The 27,858-nt window shown below is 43.1% G+C and overlaps 1 protein-coding gene across 1 annotated transcript in view; it reads right to left on the bottom strand.

Moving 5' to 3' along the window:
* Window positions 1–27,858, bottom strand: part of EPG5 (ectopic P-granules autophagy protein 5 homolog) — a 335,394-nt gene that overhangs the window by 286,004 nt on the left and 21,532 nt on the right. Inside the window, exons 6-9 of the mRNA XM_029580866.1 lie at window positions 23,443–23,516; window positions 16,504–16,609; window positions 12,435–12,549; window positions 5,765–5,915 (exon numbers count right to left, since the gene is read on the bottom strand). Coding sequence (XP_029436726.1) covers window positions 5,765–5,915; window positions 12,435–12,549; window positions 16,504–16,609; window positions 23,443–23,516 — 446 coding nt within the window. The remainder of the gene's footprint in view (window positions 1–5,764; window positions 5,916–12,434; window positions 12,550–16,503; window positions 16,610–23,442; window positions 23,517–27,858) is intronic.

Raw genomic sequence — 27,858 nt, 5'->3', positions numbered from 1 at the left:
GCGGGTCCCAGAGCCGCGAGGATGGGCGGCGCGGCTGGCTGGAGGCGCGATCGGTGTCTGGGCTCGCCGGGGGAGGGGAGACAAGGAGGCCTTACCCCGACGGGTCTGGGCGCCGATCGCGCAGGCCTTCACTCCCTCGGAGCACAGCAGCAACGGCGGCAATAGTGTAAGCGGAGGACCGGGACAATCTTACATTCACATGTTCTAAACCCTGTTCTATGTAACGCCTTAACAGCGACTGTCTTGTTCTATGGAAACCTACCTGATTTGATATGTGTATCGAGAATGTCGGTATATAAAAATTATAAATAAATAAATAAATAAATAAATAAATATTGTAACTCCATCCTCCTTGGGCTCCCAACCTCCACCCTCAAGCCCCTCCAACTACTCCAAAATGCGCCAGCCAGATCCCTCACAAACAGCAAATTCTCCACACACATCACCCCCATAATAAAAGACCTCCACTGGCTCCCCATAACACACAGAATTCAATATAAAGCCCTTACCCTAATGCACAAGTCCCTCAACAACAAAAAGACAGACTGGCTAAGGGACACCCTTCACCCATACACCTCCCAAAGAAACCTACGATCCAATAACACCGGATTACTTTCCATCCCATCCAGCAAACAGGCCCACCTTGCCTCAATGCGAGATCGAGCAATTTCAATAGCAAGCCCCGCACTATGGAACAAACTACTAGCAAATCTCAGAATGGAACCCTCATCACAGAACTTCAAGAAATCACTAAAAACATGGCTATTCCAAAAAGCCTACCCAGCTAACAATTAACCCCGTGTCATCCTCAACAACTAATACCAAATAGATCTCTAACCCCGCACATAACCCACAGTGAGAACTCTCAACAGTCAAATCAACATTAGCTGTTATATTGTTAAAATAACAAATCGCCTTTACTTTACAATGTAATAATTTTATAGGTTACAAAACCTTACTTCGCTGTAACTTTACAATGTCTCAATGTAAAGATAGTGTGATAACAGGTCATACTATCTCACTAAATATTATGTAAACCAACGTGATACTCTTGGGTGAATGTCGGTATATAAAAACAAACAAACAGATAAATAAATAAATAAAATAAAACACACATGAACCCCGAGAGAACTGCACGCCAAGCCTTTCTTCAGTCCCTCCTGTAAGAACACCAGAATATGGACAGTTGAGGCGCGCTGCGCGGACACATTCAACCTGCTACACCAGGAATAGAAAACTGTCAAGACTCAAACATAGGTGAGCGAGGTAGAGGTTTTTCACGCCTGCAGGAGGGTGGAAATAACGGAATCTGTATAACCTTTCTTCCTCAACTGCTGCCTCTCATAAGCTATGCTGCTAAACAAAAGCGATCCACTTGATCGAAAAATACGGGTCCTTGCCGAAGAAGATTCGGTAGCTGACTGAGCCGAAGAGGACCATCCACGCTAAGTTGATCAGATCTGCAAACCACGGCTGCCGTGGCCACTCCGGAACCACGAGAACGACTGAGCCTGTGTGAGCCTCTATCCTTCACAAGACCTTGCCCACCAACGGCCAGGGAGGGAAGACATACAGCAGAATGTTGCGAGGCCACAGCAGGACCAAAGCGTCAACACCTTCCGCCCCGTGTTCCCTCCTGCGACTGAAGAACAGAGCTGCCTTTGCATTTCTCCGAGTCGCCATCAGGTCCAGGCGAGGAACACCCCACCGAATCATGAGATGCATCGCCTCCTCGGAAAGTTCCCACTCTCTGGGATCAAGATGCTGGTGACTGAGAAAATCCACCTGAATGTTGTCGACCCCGGCTATGTGGGAAGATGCCAGCCGGACCAGATGGCACTCCGCCCAAAGCATTAGCCAATCGGCTTCCAATGCCACTGGACAACTTCTGGTTCCCCCCTGACAATTGATGTAAGCCACTGTTGTCGCATTGTCAGACAATACTCGCACTGATATACGGCTCACCAGGGGACGGAAGCTGCACAACACCAGACGTATTGCCCTGGTTTCCAAGAGATTTATGGACATTTCGCCTGCTGCCCTGTCCAACATCCCTGTTCTGCCCTCGACTGGCAAACCATACCCCTGCCGGAAAGGCTGGCATCTGTTGTCACGACCACCTACTGGGGCTCCTCCAGGTTCATTCCGTGCTGCACATGGGCTGGAATCAACCACCAACGGAGACTGGACCTGGCAGGATCCAAGAGCGGCAATCGGATTTGGAACTCTTACGACTTCGGGTCCCAATGAGAAAGTAATGCCCTCTGCAGGGTCTCAAATGAGCAAAGGCCCAAGGGACTAATTCTAGAGTAGATGCCATAGAACCAAGCACCTGCAAGTAATCCCAAACCCAGGGTAGCGGTAGAGACAACAGCCACCGGATCTGCGCCGTTAACTTATCGATTTGCTCTTGCGTGAGAAAGACCTTGCCAACTGATGTGTCAAACCAAGCACCCAAGAAGTTCAGCACCTGGGATGGGACTAATTGGCTCTTGGCAAAATTGACAACCCAACCAAGGGATTGAAGCCGGGCCACTACTGATTGAACCGCTGCTCTGCAAAGCTCCTCTGACTTTGCGCTGATGAGCCAATCATCCAGATAGGGATGAACCAAAATCCCCTCCCGCCTGAGGGCCGCAGCTACTACCACCATTACTTTGGTGACGACACGGGGAGCTGTCGCCAATCTGAACGGGAGTGCCTGAAACTGATAATGCTCGCTCAGAATCATGAACCGGAGAAACCGCCGATACTGTTCGCTGATCCCTATGTGAAGATATGCTTCTGTCAGGTCTAAAGAAGCCAAGTATTCGCCGGAATGGACGGCCACAATGACTGAGCGGAGAGTTTTCATGCGAAAACGGGTACCCAAAGTGCTTTGTTCACCTTCTTCAAATCCAAGATCGGGCAGAAGGAGCCTTCCTTCTTGGGAACCATGAAATATACGGAGTATCTGCCGGTCCTGCATTCTTCCGGCGGGACCGGGACAATGGCTCCCAGTGCTTTCAACCAGCCCAGGGTTTGAAGCACCGCTGTCCGTTTCGCATGGGCCCCACAGGGAGACATCAAGAACAGGTCCCGCAACGGGCATGCAAAATCCAAAGCGTAGCTGTGTTCGATGATGCTTAGACCCACTGGTCCGACGTAATCTTGACCCACTCCAAGAAGAATAGAGACAAGCGGCCACCTATCACCGGAACAGAGGAGTGGGCCAGGACACCTTCATTGGGAGGGCTTAGTGATGGCTGAAATGGTCGCGTCCACTTTAGGGACCTTAAGGACAGCCAAGGACTCGTCTGGCAGCAGGTAGAGCTTCTCCATGGCTCGTCCCACCCGAAGTCTGGCCTCGGGAGCCTCCCATTCTTGGGTCACTAGTTCCAGTAGCATTGGATGAAAAGGAAAATCTTTAGGAGGGGCCCAAAGCCCCGAGAGAATGGGGTCCCCCTTAGTAGCCTCCGAGCTCGGCTGCGGCGCCTCAATACCGAGCTCCATCAGAACATGAGGGATTAAATGATCAAGCTCCTCTCTCCGAAACAATCTGAGGACCCTCAGGTCATCCCCCTCAACTGGGGTGGACTCATCAACATCCCCACCAATATCCATAAAGATCCGGTGGATCGGAAGCCGGGTCCCGGAGGAATCCAAAACCGCATGGCCTATCCTCCCTCTGGAGGAATCGGAACCCCCAGAAAGCCTAGCCACCTTTGCAGGCAGAGGCTCCTCAGCCTGCAACTCAGCCTCGGCCTCCAAAAAGGCCTTATGCATTAAAAGCACAAATTTGGAAGAAAAGGGACGCTGCTCCTTTAAGGCCCCCCCCTGTGGGAGGGTCAGAGCTCAGAGGGGAGGCAGGCACTGGGAGCTGCTGTCTAACAGGGCTCAAATTCAGCGGGGAGAGAGGAAGAGGGATCTCCTCTCCCCCTGCATCCAACCCTCCCACTGGAGCATGGTGGAGGCAAAATGGCCACCGTTCCCGCGGACAGAGCAGGCCAAGGCCAGCAGAGGTGCAAATTCCTCCCTGTGCCCCGGGAGCACGCCAAAAATAACCCGCTGCTGCTCCCTGACGGTCCCTCCCCTCCCGGGAGGCACCGTGTACAAAGGCCATCGCAGGAGAGCCGCACCACCGGCTCCCCGCATGCTGAACACGGCGAACCCCGCGGCATGCCCACGAAGAAGGAGCGAGCATGAGGCCAAAAAAAAAACGGCGAAAATCGCCCTTCCAGAGCACCAGGAAACCTGTGCGCATGACAGCAAAACAAGTTTATTTTCTTTTTTTCCCCCAAAAACAGTGACACGCAGCCACCCAGGGGAAATAACGCCCTTGGGACCTCAACTGCGGCACAGGCAGCCCCCCCCCCCCCGAGGAATTATTCCGTCTCAGGGTGCAAGGGGGAGGGACTGGCCCACTGGTTAATCCCCCTACTCACCGACAGAAGAAGCGACTCCGGGAAAACGGATAACGGGGTATCTAACCCCAGCCGTGCCTCAACCAAGGCAGCATCCCCGAGAGGACCGACTGTCACCTCCAGAAAGAAAACGAACTACTTTTGCTCTTTTTTTTTTTTTTTTCTTTTTTTTTTAATAGCTTGATTTAGCCACTGGTAGAAAGCAAACCCCTCTAGGTCTTACTAGTCCTGGCTTGCTTTGCTTTCTTTGTTGTTGTTTTTTAATGGATCAGGACCACAGGTTCTGTCACCCTCATCTACTGGAGTCAGAGAAATACTGAAGGATCGCAGGTGGCACACCAGGTTAAGAGGGGGTGCCTTTCAGTTTTTTCTCTGACTCCATCTGCTGGAAGGGAGACACAACCCAGCAGTCTAGACTGATCCTAGCCCATACAGAGAACATAACATTATCCTTAGACCTTAAGTTGCCCTACCTCACCTTCTGTAAGAAAATCAAGATTTGGCTGTTTGTCCTTCCCTAGATTCCTTGGCAGAGGCTTTCCCTTCTACTCCCTGATCGCCAGAGCCCACAACTTTGGCCATTACTGGGCCAATCTCACTCAATGGTTTCGCAATACCCTAACACTAGGAACTGCCTAATAATTGCATCTGCACTCCCTGCCCATCTCTACATTTTCACTGACACACTTACTAAATAGACCGCTTATCAGACACTATATGAACTGCTACAACCTAGATGACTACCCTCAATTTACTTCCTGTCTTTAACCACATCTGTATATATATTCTGCCTTTATGTTAATGTGCCTTGTTTCAACTATGCACTGATGTTACTATAATTGTAATTTTACTATAATTTTAATTGTAATCCACTTTAAGAATAATTTGGAAAAGGTGGAATATCAAATAAATTTGTTATAACGTGTTGCAATGTAAACCCTGTTTAATGTAAACCGCTAAATGAAGCGATAGTTTGAGTTCCTTGTAAACCGGGGTGATATGTATTCTATACAGGAACTTCCGGTCTAGAAATACTATAAATAAATAAATAAATAAATAAATAAATGTGCATAAACAAACGTCACACTTACACAGTTCTATTCATGAATACATGTTGAAAGTTAATGTATCAAAATGCACATTGTTAGTGAATAGACTCCATTGAAAATAATGGAGCCTGACAAATATCATGAATTTTGGTACACTAACTATAAATGCACCTTTTGAACAGGGATATCAGTCTTGCATTAAGTTATCTTAATTCCCACCCATAAGACGAAAAAAAAAACCAAATCCATAAACAAATAGAAAGCATCAACCCCAGCTCATGCAAAAGTATATGATAGTGAATCACACTTTACCTGATAATGCGACCAATCCGTTTGACAAACTGCCTGTAACGGGCTCTATTAAAAGTTTCTAAACCCATAGCAAGAAGTTCCACTAAAGAATTAGCAAAGGCAAAAACCTTCATCATCTCCTGGGGCATTGTATTTTCAGGGAAGTAATCACCTTGAAATGCAAGAGCAAAATATTTATTTATTTTACAGACATTAATACAGTAATCCATAAAAAACAAAATAGATTACCAATATATGTTACAATTAACCAATACAAAAACATAATGCTAAAGGAGAAATTTCATCTTGTTAACTTCTAGACCAGTCCAGATGCAAGGGTTTATAACACCCTGCTAGCAGATGGAGACAGAGAGCCACAAACTTTCAGTTATATCATCACTGTCTATAATGATCGATTCAGACTGAGCACTTACCAGTATCCTTATAATCAAAGCAATGGAGTAAAAAAAAAAAAAACCCTAAGAGCCAAATATACAATAACTAATAAAACCTTGGAGAACAGAAGGAAACCCTCTAACAATGCCTCTCTCAAATTCCAACAGAAAAGGAGGGAAAAAAAGACAGCAAGACAACCAGAAAAAGAAAAAATAGAGAATCTCAGGTTCCCTTGATAGAGTGAGCCTATGACTTTTCAATAAGACCTGAAGGCCTCTCAGTCAAGGATAAATGAATGCAGTCGCTGACTTCTTGGGAAGATCCTGGACTGGTCTGGCAGGATTAAAAGAAAAGGAGATTAACAAATAAAACTAAATTTCTCCTTCCTTATCATCTTGCTAGACCAGTTCAGACATATGGGATGTACCCAAGCAGTCTCTATTACAGGCAGGAAAAAAGGGCTACCCTGAGAATACCTGCTGTAAGGCAGCCTCTCCCTTGACCCACACATCAGATCCAGGTAAGGAATGCCCCATTGGTCAACCATCATCTAGATCGCTTTCTGGCAAAGTTCCCACTCTCCGAGCTCCAATATGATTCTGCTGCAGAAGTCAACCTGAATGTATTCAACTCCCGAAATGTTAACAAGCCAAGATTTGGAGACACTGTTCTGCCACCAGGAAAAGAAAGCTTGCCTCCTGGCTCACCATCAGCACCAAGCGGTCCCTTGACTGTTTTTAGATGTTACCATCATTTATTAGATTTATATTCCATCCTAGGGAACTTCTAAGTGAATTACATTCAAGTACTGTGGATACTTCCCTATTCCCAGAAGGTTTACATCTAATAGGGAGATTTTCTAAGTCACAAAAAGGCCTATAATGCACAAAAAAACAGCTCTTTATTGTGCTATATACCAATATTGCTGTGATATCATGTGATATTTACAATATCATGTGCTATTTTGGCCCAAAACATACCCTCATTACAAAGAGCTGCTTTGTATGTGATTTGCATGCATACATTTTGCAACTGCATACAAAGCAGCTAATGCATAGGTATTTCTATTCTAATAAAATAATGTGGCTTGCCAAAAATCTGGCAAGCCACATTATTTTATCTACAACTCAGGAGTTATAGATATTTACCTGCAGGAGCATTGAGACGCTAATGCTAATATTTAAAGAACCACATGACACAAAAAAGCCCCCTCCCAAAATGCAAAAGTTTCCCTCCCCCCCCTGGGAGGATCTGTTCAGATCCCCAACCACCCTGCCACTGCCTGTCAAATGAGCCCCACCCACACCACCACCTTTCCAAATCCCTTCCCATTAAATAGCCCCCCCCCCCCCACCTCAGGGTTCAAAAATCCTCCAGCAAGGCAATCCTGCCTCACTCGCAGCCCCCACCCCCCATTAGAAGTAGTCCCTGGTGTCGAGTGGCCCATCCCCTGGATCCCTCATTACCTTTAAAGATACCTAGGTGGTCTTAAAAGTGCTACTTGCTAACTTCATGGAATGACCCCCAGTCCTTCTATTATCTGACAATGTAAATAACCGATTCACATCTACTCGTTCCAGACCTCTCATGACCTTAAAGACCTCTATCATATCCCCTCTCAGCCGTCTCTTCTCCAAGTTGAACAGCCCTAACCTCTTCAGCCTTTCCTCATAGGGGAGCTGTTCCATCCCCTTTATCATTTTGGTTGCACTTCTCTGTACCTTCTCCATCGCAACTATATTGACCACTTGTGAAGCCAGAAAGTCAAAAAAGAGGTCAGATTTCTTTTTTTTTAATACTGCCCGCATAGAAGGGAGATCCATCCCAGACAGCCAAATTCCATCCATTGAGAGACTGTGGGCTTAGATTCTTTCAGATCTTTTCCAACAGCCTCCCTTGTACAAACACTTCCCAATGAAGGGAAGGTTGCCAAGACGAACCTTAGACACTAAATCTGAAACCCAAGATATTCAGCCATAACAGAGGCCTCCAAACTGGAACTCCTAAATAGGGTCATCCATTGTATCTGCTAAAAAGGCACAATATGGCTCAAACAACATAATCCCTAAAATCCAAGGACCAAACGGTGAGACCGCAGCTGACAAGGTCTGCTTTACGAGAGCCACTTTCTGTTGAAAAGCCACCCTGCAATACATGGCAAACACCAAGTCACACACTCCAGGGGCTTGCTTCATCTTCTGATGGAAGGAAATACAGCTTGCTCACATCCTCAGAGAAATTCCCCAGGCATAGTTCTGACCTCTTCAAAAATGGGGTCTTCTCCAGGAATCTGGTTAAACTATGAATCCACCTTCTAAAGAGACAGAAAACAGACAAAGTAAAACTATCTTTCATACACAAATTGATAACTAAGGAGACTTTTCCCTGAGAAAACTCTCCCCTATACAGGCATCCTTGAGAATTAGCTACCTGTATGCTCTCCATCCTACTGGTCCCACCCAGGAAGAACCCAGAGAGGAAAGTCTTTCCTACAGGACCAAAGCATTTCAAGGCAGCCTGGAGGCTGAGACCCCTTTTGGAAAGGCTGGAGAAGGAATCCAAATCAAGGAGCTCCTGCAACCCCTTCTCGCACTAAGCTTGAAACCTCTAGGGAGAGAAACACAGAGGACACAATGAGGATCCTGGATCCTCACTCTCAGAAGCCCATCATGAGGGTAACAAGCTTTGAGTGAAGAAGCCCAGACCATACAAACTGGAATTCAGCCACAATGAACTTTAAGCTGGTCACTGAGTTATCCATGAGCAGTCTGCCATAGGAGCGCTAGATTCCTTCTGTGACCTTCTTTGCAGACATGGCCTCACCACTCTGTCATCTTATCCCAACAGCAGTGGTTCCCACCAAAACACTTCCTGAGCAGTGAACGCAGGCAGCATCCGGACACCATAAGGCCAGCTAAAAACATAAAAAGTTGCTGGATACTGTCTCACCCAAAAGAAAAAAAAAATCACCATTGGGAGCAGTGAACATAGACAGCATCAGGCCTACCAAAGGCAAACCGTTGCAAGGATTTCACGTGCAGGCAGTAAGCATAGGCAAGACCAGAATTCTCCAAAGGCCTACAACTCCTTCACTGTGGTAGATCCTGCCAAAAGTACCTCTGGGACAGAGAACATAGGCATTTGGCTCTACAAAGAGCCAGCTGACAACCTGCCAAATTTCATCCCTCCAGGCCAGTGTACCTCAGAAGTGCTAGCACCATGTAAGGGCCCTCCAGGTCCCCCCCTCCAGCCATACAATACACTGGAGTCTGCTGAACAGAGTTGTCTCCATCCATGCTGCTCATAGCACTGCCATGACACCCACCAAAACAAATGCTGCTAGCTTTTCTTCTTCTCAACGAAAAACTGTTTTTTTAAAAACAGCTTTAATGCTGCCTCTCTAACATAGTGCTTAAGCCAAGAAATAAAAGGTGGGGAGAGGGATGACCCAGTGGGGGGGGAGAAGCGGAGGAAATTCCCAGCCTTGGGAAAAAAAACTGACAAAAGGCCATATCTCCTAGGCCCAACATGTCCCCTCTCGGCTCTACCAGGCCCTGCAAGATCCTAAGAGAGCCACCTATCAACATCCTTGCTCCACCAGGAGACCATGAGAGGAACTTCCCGGAAGCCAGAACCTGCTCCACCAGGAGAGCAACCTTAAAATACCGTTCCCCTAGTTGCTGAAGATCCTGTTCCACTAGGGGAAGCAGCCCGCAAGTTGCTGCTCTAGGAGAGAGCTCTACAAGGCCTGAAGACCAGCTGACAAATCCTGCTGCATCACTCCAGCATGAGCCACCATCTGCTGGAAACAGAGAATACTGCACCAATCATTACAGGCAGTGATGATGTCACTGAAAGATTTTCTATCTCCACCTCCGGACAAGGTGGTATAAACTCACATGTCTGGACTGGTCTAGCAGGATGACAAGGAATACAACATTACAAGTTATAATCCTTATTTGTACTCAAGTTCATTAGTTTGTGGGGGTTCAAACTAATCCAAAAGGATAACAATAACAGCAGTATAGAGAGAAAAAATGAAAAATATGCACATCACACACTACAAAACAATCCCAGACCTAATAAAACAAAGAATCAACAAAAAAAGGTTTAAGAATAGGTTCTTAGTTTTAAACGCTTCATGATGTTTATCTCAATGTTATTCATATATTCTTCTGCTGTAAATCAGAATTTTGAAGAGAAAGATTTGTCATGATTTTATTTTCTCTGCAAAAAAAATTGGTTAAAAAAGGTAGAGTTCTATGATTAAATAAGAAAGAAAGGCATTTGGAAGCAGTATGAAATTTGATGGTGATGGTTTCCTATTGATCAGAGCTGGATGTACATGATCTGTAAATGTAGTAGATAATGGATATTATAAATCAGATTCTGACAAGGAATTTGGCATATCAGCATTTGTAATTACTATTGTACTAGTCAAGTATTCTTTAAGCTAATCTGGTTCAAAAGAAAAGGAACAGTTTACTCATTATTTTAATGTGATATTTACAAAGATAGAATGAATGAAATTCACTCTCAAAAAACAAACAAACTTTGTTTCATTAATAAACTTGTGTGGCTCTTGATATATCTGTGAAAGATAAGATCTTACATCAGGGTGGGCAGTTCCAGTCTTCAAGAGCCCCTCTAACCAGTCAGGTTTTCAGGATATCCCCCAATGAGTTTTCTTGAGAGAGATTTGTATACTGTCTCAATTGTATGCAAATTTATTTCATGCATATTCACTAGGAGACCAATATTCAGCATCACTTAGCCAGAAAAGTTTGAACTTAACCAGGAGCGACTTAACCAGCTAACTATCTGGCTATGTTAGTCGCATAAGTTAGACCAGCAGGTCTAAAGTTAGCATGATAAACTTATCCAGCTAACTATTAAATAGCCAGCTTTATTCAGTGGTGCAGCCATACCACTGATTATCCTGGCCAAGTTAGCCAGATATGTTATCTGACTAACTTGCTCACCAGATAGTAGCTGAATATTGACCCCTAGGATTATCCTGAAAATGCAAACAGTTGGTAGCTCTTGAGGACCAAAGTTGCAACTCATTTTATATCTTTAGCCTGATTTCCCAAGGCTGTTGCTTACCTTTATAAAGAGAGAGGACAGGTCACAGGTAAACCAAAAAGGTGTGGGGAAGACTGGTAAAAAGAGCAGGGAGATGAGAAGGGGGGGGTGTAAAAGAGCAAGTGAGAAGACATGACCAGAGGGTCTTCTCTTGCACCCCTCAATATATCAGCACTCAACCAAGGCCTGAAGCCAACAGGGAACCACCTTAGGAGGGCCACCTAAGGAGCCAGATCCAAATCCTACTCTACCACGGGAGAAAGCAAGGCACTTGATGACCCAGCGGCAGAGGAATTTGTATCAATCAGGATATTCAGCCTGCAGACTGATTACCTGGGAGCATTACAGAGTCTTCCTCTACCAAGGCACCAAGCCCAAATTCTGGGAGCTTAAGAATCTTGCTGTACCAGTCCAGAATGTACCACCATCTGCTAAAGAGAAGTGACTGTGCTGCATCACTTCTACTACCAGTCAAAATGCCAGAAGAAAAGTTGTATTCTCCATCTCCATCTGCCGTCAGGGAGATGCAAATCCACACATCTGGACTATTCTAGTAGGTTGATAAGGAAGATGGCATTTGACCAGGTTACAAACCTTGCAGACATGATTTATCAGCTTGCGAGCAGTTAAGATAATGACACTAGGGCTGGCCCCATGGTTCAGGCTGTAACATGTAGTACTGTCCATCAAGGCCAGTTGACCTGAGTGAACCACAGGAGGTAGGGGACCAGATCCAGGAAAAGAGGGAAGACAGTTGCCACCACTATGTCTGCCCCCTGCTGGCCAATGAGCAGCACTGAGGATACAATGCAGAGAAGTGCTTTTGTAACCTTCAGTCTGGGTCTCCTGAAATGCCTGGGCTTGCTGTCTGGACGGGACAGGGAACGAAGATGGATTAAATGTAGAACATGTTACTATGTGGTTTAAGGGTGGAGCAGCATTTCATGGTTGTTAGGAAAATGCTAAAAGCCTTTCTTTTTAAGCAAGAATATGCTAATTAAGCATTTATATGGTTTTTTTTAATGCTATTTTTAAAGTTATTTTTATTGTTTTATATTTGTGCTATTGTTTTTAATTTGTCAACATACTATTCCATTTGTGTTCACTATGTAATTCGCACTGAACAATTCTACTGGAAGCTGTGTAAGAATGTAAAAATAAATGTGAGAAAAATTTTCAAAATAAAGACAGTGGTATCAAATGTATTTACCTTTGGAACTGAATCCAAGTAAATACTGAAAAGCTTCATGAAAAGGAAATTGAGACAATAGGGCAATCAAGTCATCTTCACTAAGAAGAATCCAGCTGGTCTCAGGATCTTCATCCTACAGGAAACAAATAAGTGACATTTTATACAAAATAACTGACCAACGCAATTTACAAACCACATTTTTAGCCCTTCCCTATAGTTGTGTATAGAGTTATATATAAAGGCACCCAGATCAAAACGTAGGTTTAAATGAATTTCTAAGTGAGCACAAATTGATCCAGTCTCTACATGCTATAAAAAGTTAAACACGACATCTTTCTGCAAATTTTACTGCATAATTATTATTTGTAGGTTTTCTTAAGATTCAAAATAAGAAAAAACAAACAATGAATATGGCATGTGCAAAGGTTTGTGCACCCTCTCAGTATGAACTTTGTAACACCTCCTTTGGCGAAAATAACCGCTTCCAAATGTTTCTTGTTGCCAGCTAAGATTCTTTCTATTCTTGCTTTTAGAATGTTTATGCCTCTCTTCCATGCAGAACTCAAGCTCAAAAATATTTTTTGGTCTCCTTGAATGTACTTCATGTTTGAGATATCCCCCACAGATTTTAGTAATATTCAAGTCTGGGGACCGTACAGGCCATTGCAAAACCTTCATCTTTCTTTCCTGCAAGTACAGTACTTCATGGTGGATTTAAGTATGTCTTGCAGAAATATTCATCCTCTTTGTAGCTTCAGTGGGACATTAATTTTTCTAGAAGATGTTGATATTTACTTGAATCCATTCCTTCTACCCACAAAATATTTCCTGTGCCACAACCCTAAAGTATAATCAACCCCAAAGCATAACAGGATCCACCCTACTGCTTAGTGGTTGGCAAAGTGTTCTTTTCTTCAAATGCTTCACCCTTTATTCTCCAAATGTATCATGTGAGGTTGTCACCGAACAGTTCAATTTTAATTTCATCAGTCCAAAGCACTTTGTTCCAAGAAGATTCAGGCTTATCACGATTTGGCTTTGCATACTTTAGACCAGGGGTAACCAACTCCAGTCCTCTAGAGCAGCAGTTCTCAACTGGTGTGTCGCGACACACTACCAGCAGGTGCGTCACGCAGCCACTGCTCTTCCCTCCCTTTCACCTCAGCGAGACGAACACTGCTGCCATTCCAGCCCGGGCTATCAGCACATTCAAGCCCCGAGGGGGAACGGCAGCAGTGTTTGTGGAAGCCGGCAACAGGAACATGACCTTTTCTTCTTCCCGCCCCTGTGGCCCGGAAGAGGAAGTGATGTTTACCGGGCATGCGGGAAGAAGAAAAGGCCATGCATGCATGTTGCTGCTGAAATCGCATTCGATGCTGGCTGGCCACTTTGCCAGTGCGACACCAGCAAGAAAATATAAAATTAATAATAATAATCAAACAAAAAAAAAAAAAGAAAGGCTGGGGTGGGGAGAAAAGCATAGAATTATATTCTCAGCTGATTGCCCTGTGCCGCGATCGATCACAGCACAAGCGAACAGCTGAGTGCTGCCTTCTTAGCGCTGTGGGGCTGGGGAGGTCACTCCTGCTGCAGTTGCCAGCCTGTCAGGACTCTGCTTTTAAAAGCAGCATACCGGCTACCTTGTGCTGTACCTCTGTGTGTGCTGTGGGTGGGGGTTATGAGACAGAGTGAGGCAGCATGTGTGAGAGCAAGAGAATGATCAGGCAGGCGGACTGGTGTGTGTGGTGTGTGAGAGAGAAAGAGAGAATGATCAGGCAGGCGGACTGGTGTGTGAGAGAGAGAGAATGATCAGGCAGGCGGACTGGTGTGTGTGGTGTGTGAGAGAGAGAGAAAGAGAGAATGATCAGGCAGGCGGACTGGTGTGTGTGGTGTGTGAGAGAGAAAGAGAGAATGATCAGGCAGGCGGACTGGTGTGTGTAGTGTGTGAGAGAGAAAGAGAGAATGATCAGGCAGGCAGACTGGTGTGTGTGGTGTGTGAGAGAGAAAGAGAGAATGATCAGGCAGGCGGACTGGTGTGTGTGGTGTGTGAGAGACAAAGAGAGAATGATCAAGCAGGCGGACTGGTGTGTGTAGTGTGTGAGAGAGAAAGAGAGAATGATCAGGCAGGCGGACTGGTGTGTGTAGTGTGTGAGAGAGAAAGATCAGGCAGGCAGACTGGTGTGTGTGGTGTGTGAGAGAGAAAGAGAGAATGATCAGGCAGGCGGACTGGTGTGTGTGGTGTGTGAGAGAGAAAGAGAGAATGATCAGGCAGGCGGACTGGTGTGTGTGAGAGAGAAAGAGAGAATGATCAGGCAGGCGGACTGGTGTGTGTGGTGTGTGAGAGAGAAAGAGAGAATGATCAGGCAGGCAGACTGGTGTGTGTGGTGTGTGCAAGAAGAGACCATGCCGGTGCCGCTGACTCCAGCTGTTCTGCCTTTACAAACCTTGGGTGGAACAAACCTGGGTGGAACACCCAGGCTGACAGAATTTTAAGCCCGGGCGGAGGAGGACCGGGGAGCAGCTGGGTCAGCGGGGGACCGGGAAGTGTGGCGACACACCTGCGTGTTCTTGGCGACACACTGGTGTGTTGCGACACACCGGTTGAGAACCACAGTTCTAACTGAAGGCCTAACACATCAATCAACATTTTGGACCTTATTAACAACTTAAGAGAAAAAAAAAGTAGCAATACAACAACTGAAAGAGTATCCAAACTTTTACACACACTATATTGAATTTTTTTTTTTTTTTAATCTATTAAGATCAGCAAATAGTAGTTTTACATTAAGAACTGCACAAAAATATTGTATTTAACTTTGTATTGTGTAGGAGGTGGTGTCACTTATGTTCACTTAAGAGATTAATGGAAACAATTTAACCAAGGTACCTAAACTTTTGCACACAACTATAAATATTATAATTACACAGGGTGACCTTTATTTCCTACTGCTTTACTTAAAAAAAAAAAAAAAAAAAAAAAAGTGGGATATTCTCAGATAGATCCAATTACTTTTCATTACCAACATTACAATTACAATCCATTTTCTATTTTAATAAAAGCGCCCCTCTTTACATGACTGAATCCTTATAAAATGGATTAAGCTGTTAATAATCAGGATCTTGACTTTTCACGAGCCTCACTAGAATTTTACATTCATATCTAATGCTGCACCAAGCATAAATATTAGCAGAAAATTAGGAACATTTTGTCAGACATGGTCATAGCTATAGCACTAAACAGCTTCCAAGAAAGCTGGATCAGGCTTTGGAGGAAAACAGGATTAGTGCATGATGATGACTTAGACTTCAAAGAAAAGTGCTGATCCAGTAACTCAGGTAAATCTCCATATTTGGAATCAAGATGGAATTTTTTCACCATTCTTCAGCATATTCTAAAGATACACAGGTTCTTCTTCCTTCCTCTGGATCAATGGTTCTCAATCAATTAGGCAGGACACACTCATCCATAAGAACATAAGAAATTGCCATGCTGGGTCAGATCAAGGGTCCATCAAGCCCAGCATCCTGTTTCCAACAGAGGCCAAACCAGGCCAAAGAACCTGGCAATTACCCAAACACTAAGAAGATCCCATGCAATTAATAGCAGTGGCTATTCCCTAAGTCAACTTGATTAATAGCAGTTAATGGACTTCTCCTCCAAGAACTTATCCAAACCTTTTCTGAACCCAGCTACACTAACTGCACTAACCACATCCTCTGGCAACAAATTCCAGAGCTTTATTGTGCGCTGAGTGAAAAAGAATTTTCTCCGATTAGTCTTAAATGTGCTACTTGCTAACTTCATGGAATGCCCCCTAGTCCTTCTATTATTCGAAAGTGTAAATAACTGAGTCACATCTACTCCACAATGAATTTTCATGAGACTGATCGATATATAATAGAAGCATGCATGCAAATCCATCTTAAGTATATTCATTGTGAATATCCTGAATGTGTCCTGCTGAAAACCACTGCTCTGGATTATTATGCAGAAATGAGTTTTAGGCAACTGGGAGGAAAGCTGGACATGACTGGCCTCAGGTCTTCTTTCAAGATAACCATGTAACTATGAGGTTAAAAACAGTACCTCTTCCCCACCCTCGTCTACCAACGTCCAGTTTCCAGATTCTTTCTCTGAAGAGGATCCTTTCCTTTCATTTGGCTTCATATGGCACATGAATTCAGCTCGATTTCTGAGGAAACAAAGTCATAGTATATGTATTCAGACCATATTATATTTAAAGTCAGATTCACTCTCCACTCATCCCAATGCTTGAAAAAGTAAACAAGGATGGTGCAACATTATAGTAATTATACTAAGAGCAGCAAGAAACACAGCCACATACAGATAAAAATTCTGTGACCAAAAAATTCAACACACACGATGAATATAATTTAATTGCAATTTATTATTCTGTCTCCATCTCAGGGGAAAGGTTTTTGTTTCTACTCGTTGTTTGATCTTACTGGATAAAAACTGGACTTGCACCCTTGAAGGTAACCTGAAGAGTGTCCTGGCTGCTAGCTTTCACAACAAGATGCAGGCATATGACTGTTCTATATCCAGCTAGGTATGCTTAGTTCAGAAATTATGTTTTAATGCAAAACACAAATTACAGATTGCCCAAATCATTCCCCACTTTTACCTTTTGAAATCTTCAATTCTGAGTTGAAACAAAATCACAAGCCCCATCACAAACATTAAAAAAGGTGAACCTAGATTAAAGAGTGGTTGAATACTAGACAATAGTAAGTAGTGTTAAATGGAATTCACACTAAGGAAAGAAAGGGATTAGTGGCACGGCTCAGGGACTGGTCCTGGGGCCAGTCCTGTTCAATATCTTTATGAGTGATATTGCAGAGGGATTAGGAATAAATACTTGTCTTTGTGCAGATGCTAAAATCGGTAACATAATGGAAATGCCTGAGGGAGCGAATGAAATGAGAAGTGATTTAAGGAAACTTGAACAGTGGTCAACTGTTTAGCTCAAATCAAAAAGAATGCAGAGTTTTGCATTTTCAGGTAAATTTTAAAGGAGCCCGCATGCACCCATAAACGCGCATATTGGGCACGCGAGAAAAGATTCACGCACGATATAAAATTAAGTGTAAGTACATGCGTATCATTTTGCCGTGCATACTTGCACAAGTGATGAGAGAGAGGGAGACTCCGTTAGAGAGACAATCTGCCACTTTACACTGGAGATAGAGAGAATCTGTCACTCTATATATCTCCAGTGTAAAGTGGCAGATTGTCTCTCTAACAGAGTCTCCCTCTCTCTCATCACTTGTGCAAGTATGCACGGCAAAATGATACGCACTGGAGATATATAGGGTGACAAATTGTCTCTCTAACAGAGTCTCTCTCTCATCACTTGTGCAAGTATGCACGGCAAAATGATACGCACTGGAGATATATAGGGTGACAAATTGTCTCTCTAACAGAGTCTCTCTCTCATCACTTGTGCAAGTATGCACGGCAAAATGATACGCACTGGAGATATATAGGGTATGAGTTTTGTTGGAAGAGGGCGGTGTTTCAACGGCCTACAGACCCTTGTGCCCTAGGCAGACCAATACAACAACGCCCCACACCCCTCAAACCTCACCCAGAGTTGAATGTGCCCCTCATCAGTGGGAGATATATAGGGTGTTAGATTGTCATTCATTCTCTCTTCTCCACCCCACCCCACCCCCCCCGGACCCCTCTGGCTCAAAATCTCCAACACCTCATCAGGAACAGTACCAGCGCCTCATCAGGACCAGTAGTAAAGTTATGCAAGTAACATGGCGCACACTGCCATGTTCAGCCTTTGAAAAATTCGGGGATATGCACATAAGTCTTGGCACCACCCTGGAACGCCCATGCCCCGCCTCTTTCTGCCTCCTTATTCTTGATGTGTACACAGGTATGTACGCACGTACTTCCCAGCTTCTTAAAATTCGCTTCGCTTGTGTGTGGCCCATATATGGGTGAATGGGGCTTTTTTTGCACGAGCTACACTTTTAAAATCTACCTGTTTGGGAGCAGAAATTCAAGGAAATAGTACATAAGAGGTTAAATGCTGGTGTCCATAAATAGTTAAGAGATCTTGTGGGTTATTACATCCAATGGAACAGTAGGGATACAGTGCGATAAAGAGGTAGTCAGAGCGGGAGGGATGCTGGGGCACATAAAGGGGTATAATTAGCAGAAGAGAGGAGGCAGTGATTATGCTGTTGTACAAGTTGCTAGAGACCTTGCCTGAAGTATTGTATCCAATTCTGGAGGCCTTATTTCCCCAAAGGATATAGATAAAATTGAGATGGTGCAGAGACCGGCTACCAAAATGCTGCCTTGTCTGCCTCAGAAGCCCTAGGAGATGAGACTCAGAAATGTAAACACGTATATCCCAGAGGAGAGGCATGACAGTGGCTAGGTTCCAAACGAGGGTATGTTATTCAATTGAGAAATTAACTTTTAATATTAGGCTGCGTGGAAGCCATTTTTTAATCTGTTAGATCCAGATCTGCTTAGGGAACATTGCCTTAAAGATAAAAATGCTGTATCCCGGTTAAAAATAGGCCCATGGTGAGAAAACACCTTTTAGCAGCCTGATTTATGATAGGACTAAATTTCCAGAAGGTAGCTAACATACAATACTGGCTGGCACAGGTATGTGATACCGCAAACCTGGAAGAATTATGCTTTGATTTAAAATGTGAAGCTTATAAGTTTGAAACATTCTTGTATCTTTCGCAGGTTGATCTATCTAACCCATAGATCAGGGGTAGGGAACCTATGGCTCGCGAGCCAGATGTGGCTCTTTTGATGGCTGCATCTGGCTCGCAGACAAATCTTTAATAAAAAAGTAAAAATCTTAACAAAACCCCCCCACCCTCCTGACACTCCCCCAAAACCTCCAAAATTAATTTACTACAACCCCCCACCCTCCTGAACCCCCCCCCCCCAAGACCTGCCAAAAGTCCCTGGAGGTCCAGCGGGGGTCCAGGAGCGGTCCGGGAGCAATCTCCTGGACTTGGGCTGTCGGCTGCCAGTAGTCAAAATGGCACCGACGGCCCTTTGCACTCACTATGTCACTGGGGTCGACCAATGGCGGCGATAGCCCCTGTGACATAGTAAGAGCAAAGGGCTGTCGGCTGCCAGTAATCAAAATGGCGTCGACGGCCCTTTGCCCTCACTATGTCACAGGGGCTACCGCCGCCATTGGTCGCCCCCAGTGACATAGTGAGGGCAAAGGGCCGTCGGTGCCATTTTGACTACTGGCAGCCGACAGCCCACGTCCAGGAGATCGCTCCCGGACCGCTCCTGGACCCCCACTGGACCACCATGGACTTTTGGCAGTCTTGGGGAGAGGGGTTAGGAGTTGTAGTAAATTAATTTTGGAGGTCTTGGAGGGTGTCAAGAGGGTGGGGGTTTTTGTTAGATTTTTACTTTTTTATTAAAGATTTGTCTGTGAGCCCTGGACCCCTGCTGGACAACCAGGGACTTTTGGCAGGTCTTGGGGGGGTCAGGAGGGTGGGGGGTTGTAGTAAATTAATTTGGCAGGTCTTGGGGGGCATCAGGAGAGTAGGGGGTTGTAGTAAATTAATTTGGTAGGTCTTGTATGGCTCTCACGGAATTACATTTTAAAATATGTGGCGTTCATGGCTCTCTCAGCCATAAAGGTTCCCGACCCCTGCCATAGATGTAATTAAATGATAGAGATTGGTGGGTACGGAAAGGACACTATTGATTTACATATTGTACATGTCTCTTGCCAGAATGAGGCTTGTTCAGATACCTGTCATGTTGATACGAATACGTATGTGTTTATGATATGTTCTTGATTTATGTCAAAAAATTTTAAATAAAGGGTTATAAAAAAAATAAATAAATAAAAATGCAGATTGATTCTTTGCTTATACCTATAATTCCAAAGTTCTAAATTGTTTATTTTTAGATAGAATGAGGGAATGATAGAATATCAAAAATTCTAAAAACAAAAAGAAGAATTCACAAAATTCTGCCAAGTATTTCAATCAAATATATGTCTACATCTTGGGCCCAATCCTGAAAGCGCATTTAGTGCTAGACAGCCAGATAAGTAGGACTTATCAGGCTAAGTGGTGGCTGTTGAATACCCGGCTATGTTCAGTGGCCACCACCTAACTGGATAAATCACTTATGCAATTAAGTAGAAAACTGGATAGTCAAATGGCAGGAAATGAGTGTATCGAGGTGGCACTACTTATCCAGTTATGTTAACCAGATAAGGACCTATATCCAGCCTTACCCGGTTAAGTTAACTGAATAAGTAGGACCTACTTAATAGCAGGTCTAAAATTATCCAGATATAACTTATCCAGATAACTAGTACTTATCAGATTATATCTAGCAGCATAGCCATGCTGCTGAACATCCCTTCTAAGAAATCTAGATAAGCAATATCCAGATAACTTGGCTAACCAGATATCTTTGAATATTGGGCCCTATAAGTCTAGCTGAGGCCGTAATAAGTGGCAAATTCCTAACATGTTCAATTCGTTTCTATCTATCTGACAGGCAGCATATAAATTTCACTGACAAGCCATCAGTGCCCTGGACCTCAGAAAGTGGAATTTCCCAGTGCTTTGCACTATCTCTAATCCTTTTCAATATTTTCATAAAATGTCTTGCACAGCTAATCAGAACCTCTAATATAAACACATACATATATGTGGATGTCATCCAACTAGTATTTCCTAGGACTCTAGACCCACAAACAGCTATAAAAAAAAAAAAAAAAAAGCTAAATACATGTTTTTCTGTCTATCCCTAAATGGCTGTAAAACAAAACAGATTCTATGAATATAAAATATGCACAAACAAGTCCCTGATCTGAAAATTCCATGCGCAGAATACGAGCTCTAACTAAAATAAATAAAAAGCCTCAGAATTCTGCTGGATTCAGAATTAACCATGCTTCCACAAATCCAGGTGACAGTAAAGATCTGCCTCTTCAAACTACACAGCCTAGAAAAACTCCACCCTTTCACCAAGAAGAAGAATCTAATCACAGTAGTCCATGCATCAGTAACCATGCAGCTGGATTATTGTAATGCTCTATACAAGGATCTTATAGGAAAGGTCCTCCACAAGCTTCAGATCATTCAAATGCTTTGCATGGCTAGAAGGATGCAAGGAGCACAACCATAATCACACAGATTCTGCATAAAGCACACTGGCTTCCAATCCTCTACAGACCCAAATTCAAATCACTGACACTTATCGTTAAAGCTCTAAAACGACGAACCAAAATATTTGAGAAAAAGACCATCCTATTCATGCCCCTCAGACCATTAAGATCCTCATAGGGAGCCCTCGTTACAATACCAACAACAAAAGAAATTAAAAAAAAAAAAAGGGCAGTCACACAATGTTGATCCTTTTCAGGAGCAGCACCTGCTCTATGCAACTCCCTCAACACATAAATAACTTACCTTCACTTTTCTACCAGGTCTTTAATATTAAACCCGCCCCCCTCTCTGTGGAAGCATGCATTACAAAATTGAAATAAACTGTCAGTGCATTACTTGAGGGACATGGTCATGCCGCTAATACACAGTATTTGGTTGAAATGGATACATCTAAAGAAGGCAGTAATAAGGATTTAAAAGGTTAGCAATACGTTTGAAAATGTGCCTAAGTCAAACTCTATATACCTGGATTTTGTGCAGCCATTTCACTGTTGTACCCCATCTTGGGTGAATTTCTGATTCAAAAAGGCAGGGTAATAAATCAAATTAATAATTATAATAATAAATGATTTATATGGTTATGTGTCCCCCATTAATGTATGTTGGAAAAAAGAAAAATGTTCTGTATTCGAATGGCAGAACCCAGGAATTGTATACAAAATGCTCACAGAGAGGCACCTATAGTAAATCACTGTAGAGAAATAGAGGAAACTTTTGAATAAATATGATGGGCCATTTTGGATAATAAGGAATATTCCATACAGGGTGGCAACATGGACTAACAGCTGATCCAATCTGAACAGAGACTGATTTTTAAACTTTGGAGCTGATTAATAAAAGCTCGTATAGCTATTTAACATACACGCTTGGGACACCAACATTGCATCACGTTGGACAGTTGACATAGTCTTGTCACTATTCAAGTTTGGGTTTGTTTTGTTTTTTTGGTTTTTTTGGGTTGGTTTTTTTTTTAAGAGTGGCAAGGTAAAAGCTTCCGTCATTCTATAACCTGTCTTATATTCCATGATGGTTTCTTATATTTATGGTTCACTTTTTAATTATAGCTTTATTAATTTCACAGTTTGAGCATGGGTTTCGCTGGATAGTGACCAGTAGTTTTAGAGATATGCGTCTATTACCGTTATATTGTACCGGCAATTTGAGGAAGATTTAAAAGGAAAAAGATGTAGTTATATCCAAAGTTAAAACCTGCATTGCTGTGCGTTATTCTATCGCACGCCACACTGACCCTCATTTCCATTTACTCTGCTCAAACGCCTCCCACTTGAATACAAGTGAAAAATTTTGCATACGCAATTTGCAATGCGGTATTCATTGCAGACGTTAGGGCCCCAACGCACACGATAATGCCCTAACGCACTTTGATAAAGGACCCTCTTAATTCTTTATTCCACAAGACCCCCGATCATTCACCTCACAACAAGTATAAGGATAACAGCAGAAGGATCTGGAAGTAAGAAGCTGAAGGCAGGAAATGCCTAGAAAAGATGGCGTGAATGAGAAAAACGTGTGTAAATGCACTTTTAGGAGGTAATTTTCAAAAACATTTACAAACTTAAAACTGGGTTTTACACATGTAAATGCACTTTACGCATGCAAGTGGGCTTTTGAAAATTGCTTTAATATATGACATTGAATTGTCAATGTTTTGCAAGGGCACTGCATGTAAATGGGATTTTGAAAATTGCTACGATAGTATGTTACATTTATGCACATAACTCCGTTGAAAATTACCTCCTAAGAGATTATAAAAACAATATAGAAGGGTTTCTGGTTTTCCACTTACTTGACAGGGCACATGAGAAGTGCCAAGGCCTGCATAAAATGAAAGATGCCCGATGAGCTCTCCAGAACCCTAATCTGAAATGAAGCAAAAAAAAAAAAAAAATTAGATTAAAAAAAATTGTAACAGCCTAAGGGCATTAAAGTTGTCTCTTGAAATATGCAGATTACAGACTAAGACATTTCAAGCAATTAGCAGTTTCATTATTTTGATTAATTACTGATGATTTTTTTTTAAATTGTGATGATTTTTTTTTCTCAGATTTCTGCTAGAAATCTATCCGAGGTGTCTTCCACTCTTTCAGTCAAAAAGTAAATTTCTTGCATTCCATTTGAGGTCCCGTCCATTTAGCATCATGTGATGACTCCTTATCCTTCAGCTTTTCATTCTATAGAAAATACTACCTTCCGGTAGTTCACTGAAGTCTACTAGATATTTGAAAGTTTGTTTAAGGGTGTCAAAGAGTCCCTTACTACATGTATCAGTCTTCTCAGACTAGATGTATGAGATCAGACACAGTAGGAATACGTAATGTTCTTCGGTGGGAGGTGTCTTGTCATGGAGAATGAATTCACAAAAAACTCATGAATCTACTTTGGCTCATGTTCTTTCATTTAGGGAAAGTAACAGAGGCTCAAGGTCAGAGTCCTCAGGTCTTCCAGGACATAGGAATGTTTTCTTGGTGGTCTAAGGAGGATCCTGAGATGAAGACAACCAAAAGAGATGAAGAATAGTGAAAGGGAAATGATTCCCATGCTCTTGCATGTCACTGAAGATTTACTTTAAAAGTTTGCAGACTGAATTCCTGTATGGAGTCAGAGAAAGGTCAAACAGACAGAGCTATCTACTTTCAGAGCTGCTACCTGGAAGGAGTCAGCAGAAGCTCATCTATTCTAGACAGCGTTCCAGTTCATGTATTGCACTACAAAGATCTGCACACCAAAAAGCAGGTACCAAAAAAGGGGGAGAGCCCCATCTTCAAAAGACTGCCTATTTGATAAGGAGTTGTTGGTAAAGAAAACCCCTACTTAGGATGGGAAGATTTGCAGCGACAGTGATTTCTGAACTATTCTGTTTCCAAACCATACACTCACTCATGTTTTTGCTGTACGGCTCGCACCATTCTTTAGCGTGCATGCTGATATTATTCATTTTCATCACTTATTCCTGTAAAGGATTTCGTTTTTGAGAGACTGTATGGCAATGTGTTATTCTTATTGAAAGATGACAGAAGTCCTTCCCAAAAACCTAAGGGTCTTGCAAGACTTATTTTCCCTTGTTAGGAAAGAATCCTAAAGAACGTGGGGTGTTTGGTTGCCCCACCAAACCTGAATGTGCTTCAACGTAGCAAAGTGAAGAAAAAAAATAGCTAATATGGTAAAAAATGGAGGATAAGATTTTTTTTTTTTTAAGATATGTTAGTGACAGGAGGAAGTACAAAAGTAGCACAATTGTAACTTTAGACTTATTTCTCTTCTTTGGACCACTCTACAGTACAAAGAGGTGATATGATCTACAAAGAAGTGATGTGATCTATGGAAATCAAAAGTAACCTTTAGATTCCTCCATAATATATGCCTCCCATCTAAGAGCCTAAGCTCCCCTGCATGAGGCATAGGTGAATCCAAATCCATAAAAGCTGGAAGCTCTACTGTCTAACTAAGATGGAAAGCAGAGACTACCTCAGGCAGAAGAGAAGGCACAATGCATAAAGATATCTCCAAATCAGACATCCATAGGAAGGGATCTTGACACAACAGTGCCTGGAGCTCCAAAATTCTCCTGGCTGAACAAATAGCCGCCAAGAAAACCACTTTAAGAGTCAAGTCCTTAACCATAGCTTTCTTTAGTGGTCCAAACTGAGCCTCACACAATCCTCTAACTAGTTCCTTGTTGTTTGTTTTGGTTTTTTTTTACTCTCTGAGAACAAATAAAGATACATAGAAACCAATTCTTTCCTTTGGTGCAGAGGTTCAGTTTCCAGGAGCAGAGGCTGCATGGTAGATCAGAAAAGAATTAGACCACTGGCTGTATCAGTCTCCTTTTGCCAAACTTTAGCAACCCAGCCCAGGACAAACTGTATAAAAGGCATACTTCCCGGCTCCACTGGACCTGCAGTGCAGAACTGCCAGCAGATTCCACTGCTATCTCATGGGGGATGAGGGATCTGGACCACCAGAGGTCCATCCCACAAACTTCCTGACCAAGCTATTAGAAGGGTCACCAACCCCCTGCTCATCTGCCTCAAACCAGGGGGGGTGGCCAACCAGGACATCACAACTCCCTGGGAGGATCTAGAAATTTTATCTTTTAATCTTTTTATTTTTTCCTCTCTCTCCAGACTGCAGGTTTTACATTGGGTTATGTAAAGTGTCAGTGAAACTTTGTCGCCACCTGCTGGCTGGGAGGCAAAACCCAGGAGTCTGGACTGATCTGGGAACGTACAGGGAACAGCCCGACTACTGCTAACCATCAACTTTGCAAGCTTACTGTAAAAAAAAAAAAAAAAAAAAAAAAATTTTTTAAACATTTTATGGCACGCTATTAATTGAAGATTAGCTAGAAGTGCATGCCACAAAGTAGGTTCAGCTAACAAAAAAGCCCTTTCTCGCACCTCACATAAATGAGCCTCCTTAGGGGAAGAAATCTTGAGTTGACCTTAACTGCTAGAGCATAAAGAACAAACAGAATAGTAGAATTTTAGCACCGAAGCAATGCACACAAGGGCTTCATTGTTCAGAGTCTTGGGAACTAAGTGGCTACCTTATATTTTACACAGCATGCAATTGGTAACTAAATGTAATGATTCTAATGCTAGTGCTGGTGTGATCACACTTCCGTGACCCAGTCAAAATCCAAGCAGCCACATTATGAACTACTTGTAGGGTACTGATTGCATTGAAAGGACTGACTAGTTTGTTCACTAGTCCTCTCTGTAGAACAGTATCAAAGGCTTCGATGAAATCCAGATAGGACACATCTACTGTACCCCACCCCCCAATTTACCATTCTCATCAACTCAAAACAAGTTTTAATGGCAATATCTTGCCCCTTGCAAAACCATGTTGTCTTGTATGCTGAAACCTACTGGCTTCAAGGTTTTGCACTATTCTATTCTTTAATAGATTTATATTATTTTACCCACTACTGAAATCAAACTAACAGGTATATAGTTATCCACTTCCACTTTGTTCCCCCTTTGTAGAGCAGTATTACATTTACTACTTGCCAGTCACTCAGAATCTCTCCTATTTCAAGCGATAAGCTAAATAGAGCTGTGAGGTATATAAGCAGTACTCCATTAACTTCTTCCATATTCTGGGATATATCCCATCAGGACTACTTGTGTTATCTTGAATACTTGGCAAATGAAAATGTACTCACTCTAAAGAACACCAGAGGTCCATCCCACAAACTTCCTGAACAAGCTATTAGAAGGGTCACCAACCCCCTGCTCATCTGCCTCAAACCAGGGGGGATGGCCTAACCATGACCTCACAACCCCCCTGGGAGGATCTAGAATTTTTATCTTTTAATCTTTTTATTTTTTCCTCTCTCTCCAGACTGCAGGTTTTACATTGGGTTATGTAAAGTGTCAGTGAAACTTTGTCGCCACCTGCTGGCAGGGAGGCAAAACCCAGGAGTCTGGACTGATCTGGGAATTGCATCAGTTCCCCTCCACCACTATTTTAAGAGCCCCCTTGCTCTCTCTGATTCGGTTTTCCTATTACCATCCAGTATTTTAAATAACCTCCACTTCATTACAGGTTTCTCTGTATACCTCCCTTTTCCCATGACTGCATTCTGATCACTCTCTCTCCTGCACACTGGTAAGCTTTTGTCACTACCCCACCTCATGAACTTAACTGAAAGCCCTCCTCACTAGACTGGGAAACTGATGAACTAATGGGAAAAACTGGAAGTGTCCCTCCTAACTCAGATATCGCTCACCCTCAACCACATGAAAACAGAAATATTATACATATCCAACAAACCCCCAAAGTACATCCAAGACCTCCCACTCTCACAACCTAAGATCCAACTCATCACAACTATAAAAGACCTAGGAGTCACCTTAGACTACGAGCTCAATCTAAAACCACACATCAATGCAATAATAAAAGAAGGTTTCTTCAAACTACAAGTCCTCAAAAAAATCAAACCGCTACTACTCAGTCAAGACTATCGGTCAGTTCTCCTGGTCCTTCTATTCTCCAAACTAGATTATTGTAATTCCCTTCTCCTGGGGCTCCCAACCTCCTCCCTCAAGCCTCTCCAACTACTGCAAAATGTGGCAAGATCCCTCACAAACAGTAAACGCTCCACCCATATCACTCCCATACTCAAAGACCTCCACTGGCTCCCCATAACCCAAAGAATTCAATATAAAGCCCTAATCCTCCTACACAAATCCATCAA

Source organism: Rhinatrema bivittatum, chromosome 1, assembly GCF_901001135.1.
Source record: "Rhinatrema bivittatum chromosome 1, aRhiBiv1.1, whole genome shotgun sequence".
NCBI classification, from domain to species: Eukaryota; Metazoa; Chordata; class Amphibia; order Gymnophiona; family Rhinatrematidae; genus Rhinatrema; species Rhinatrema bivittatum.
This window is presented reverse-complemented; position numbering and strand designations above follow the sequence as displayed.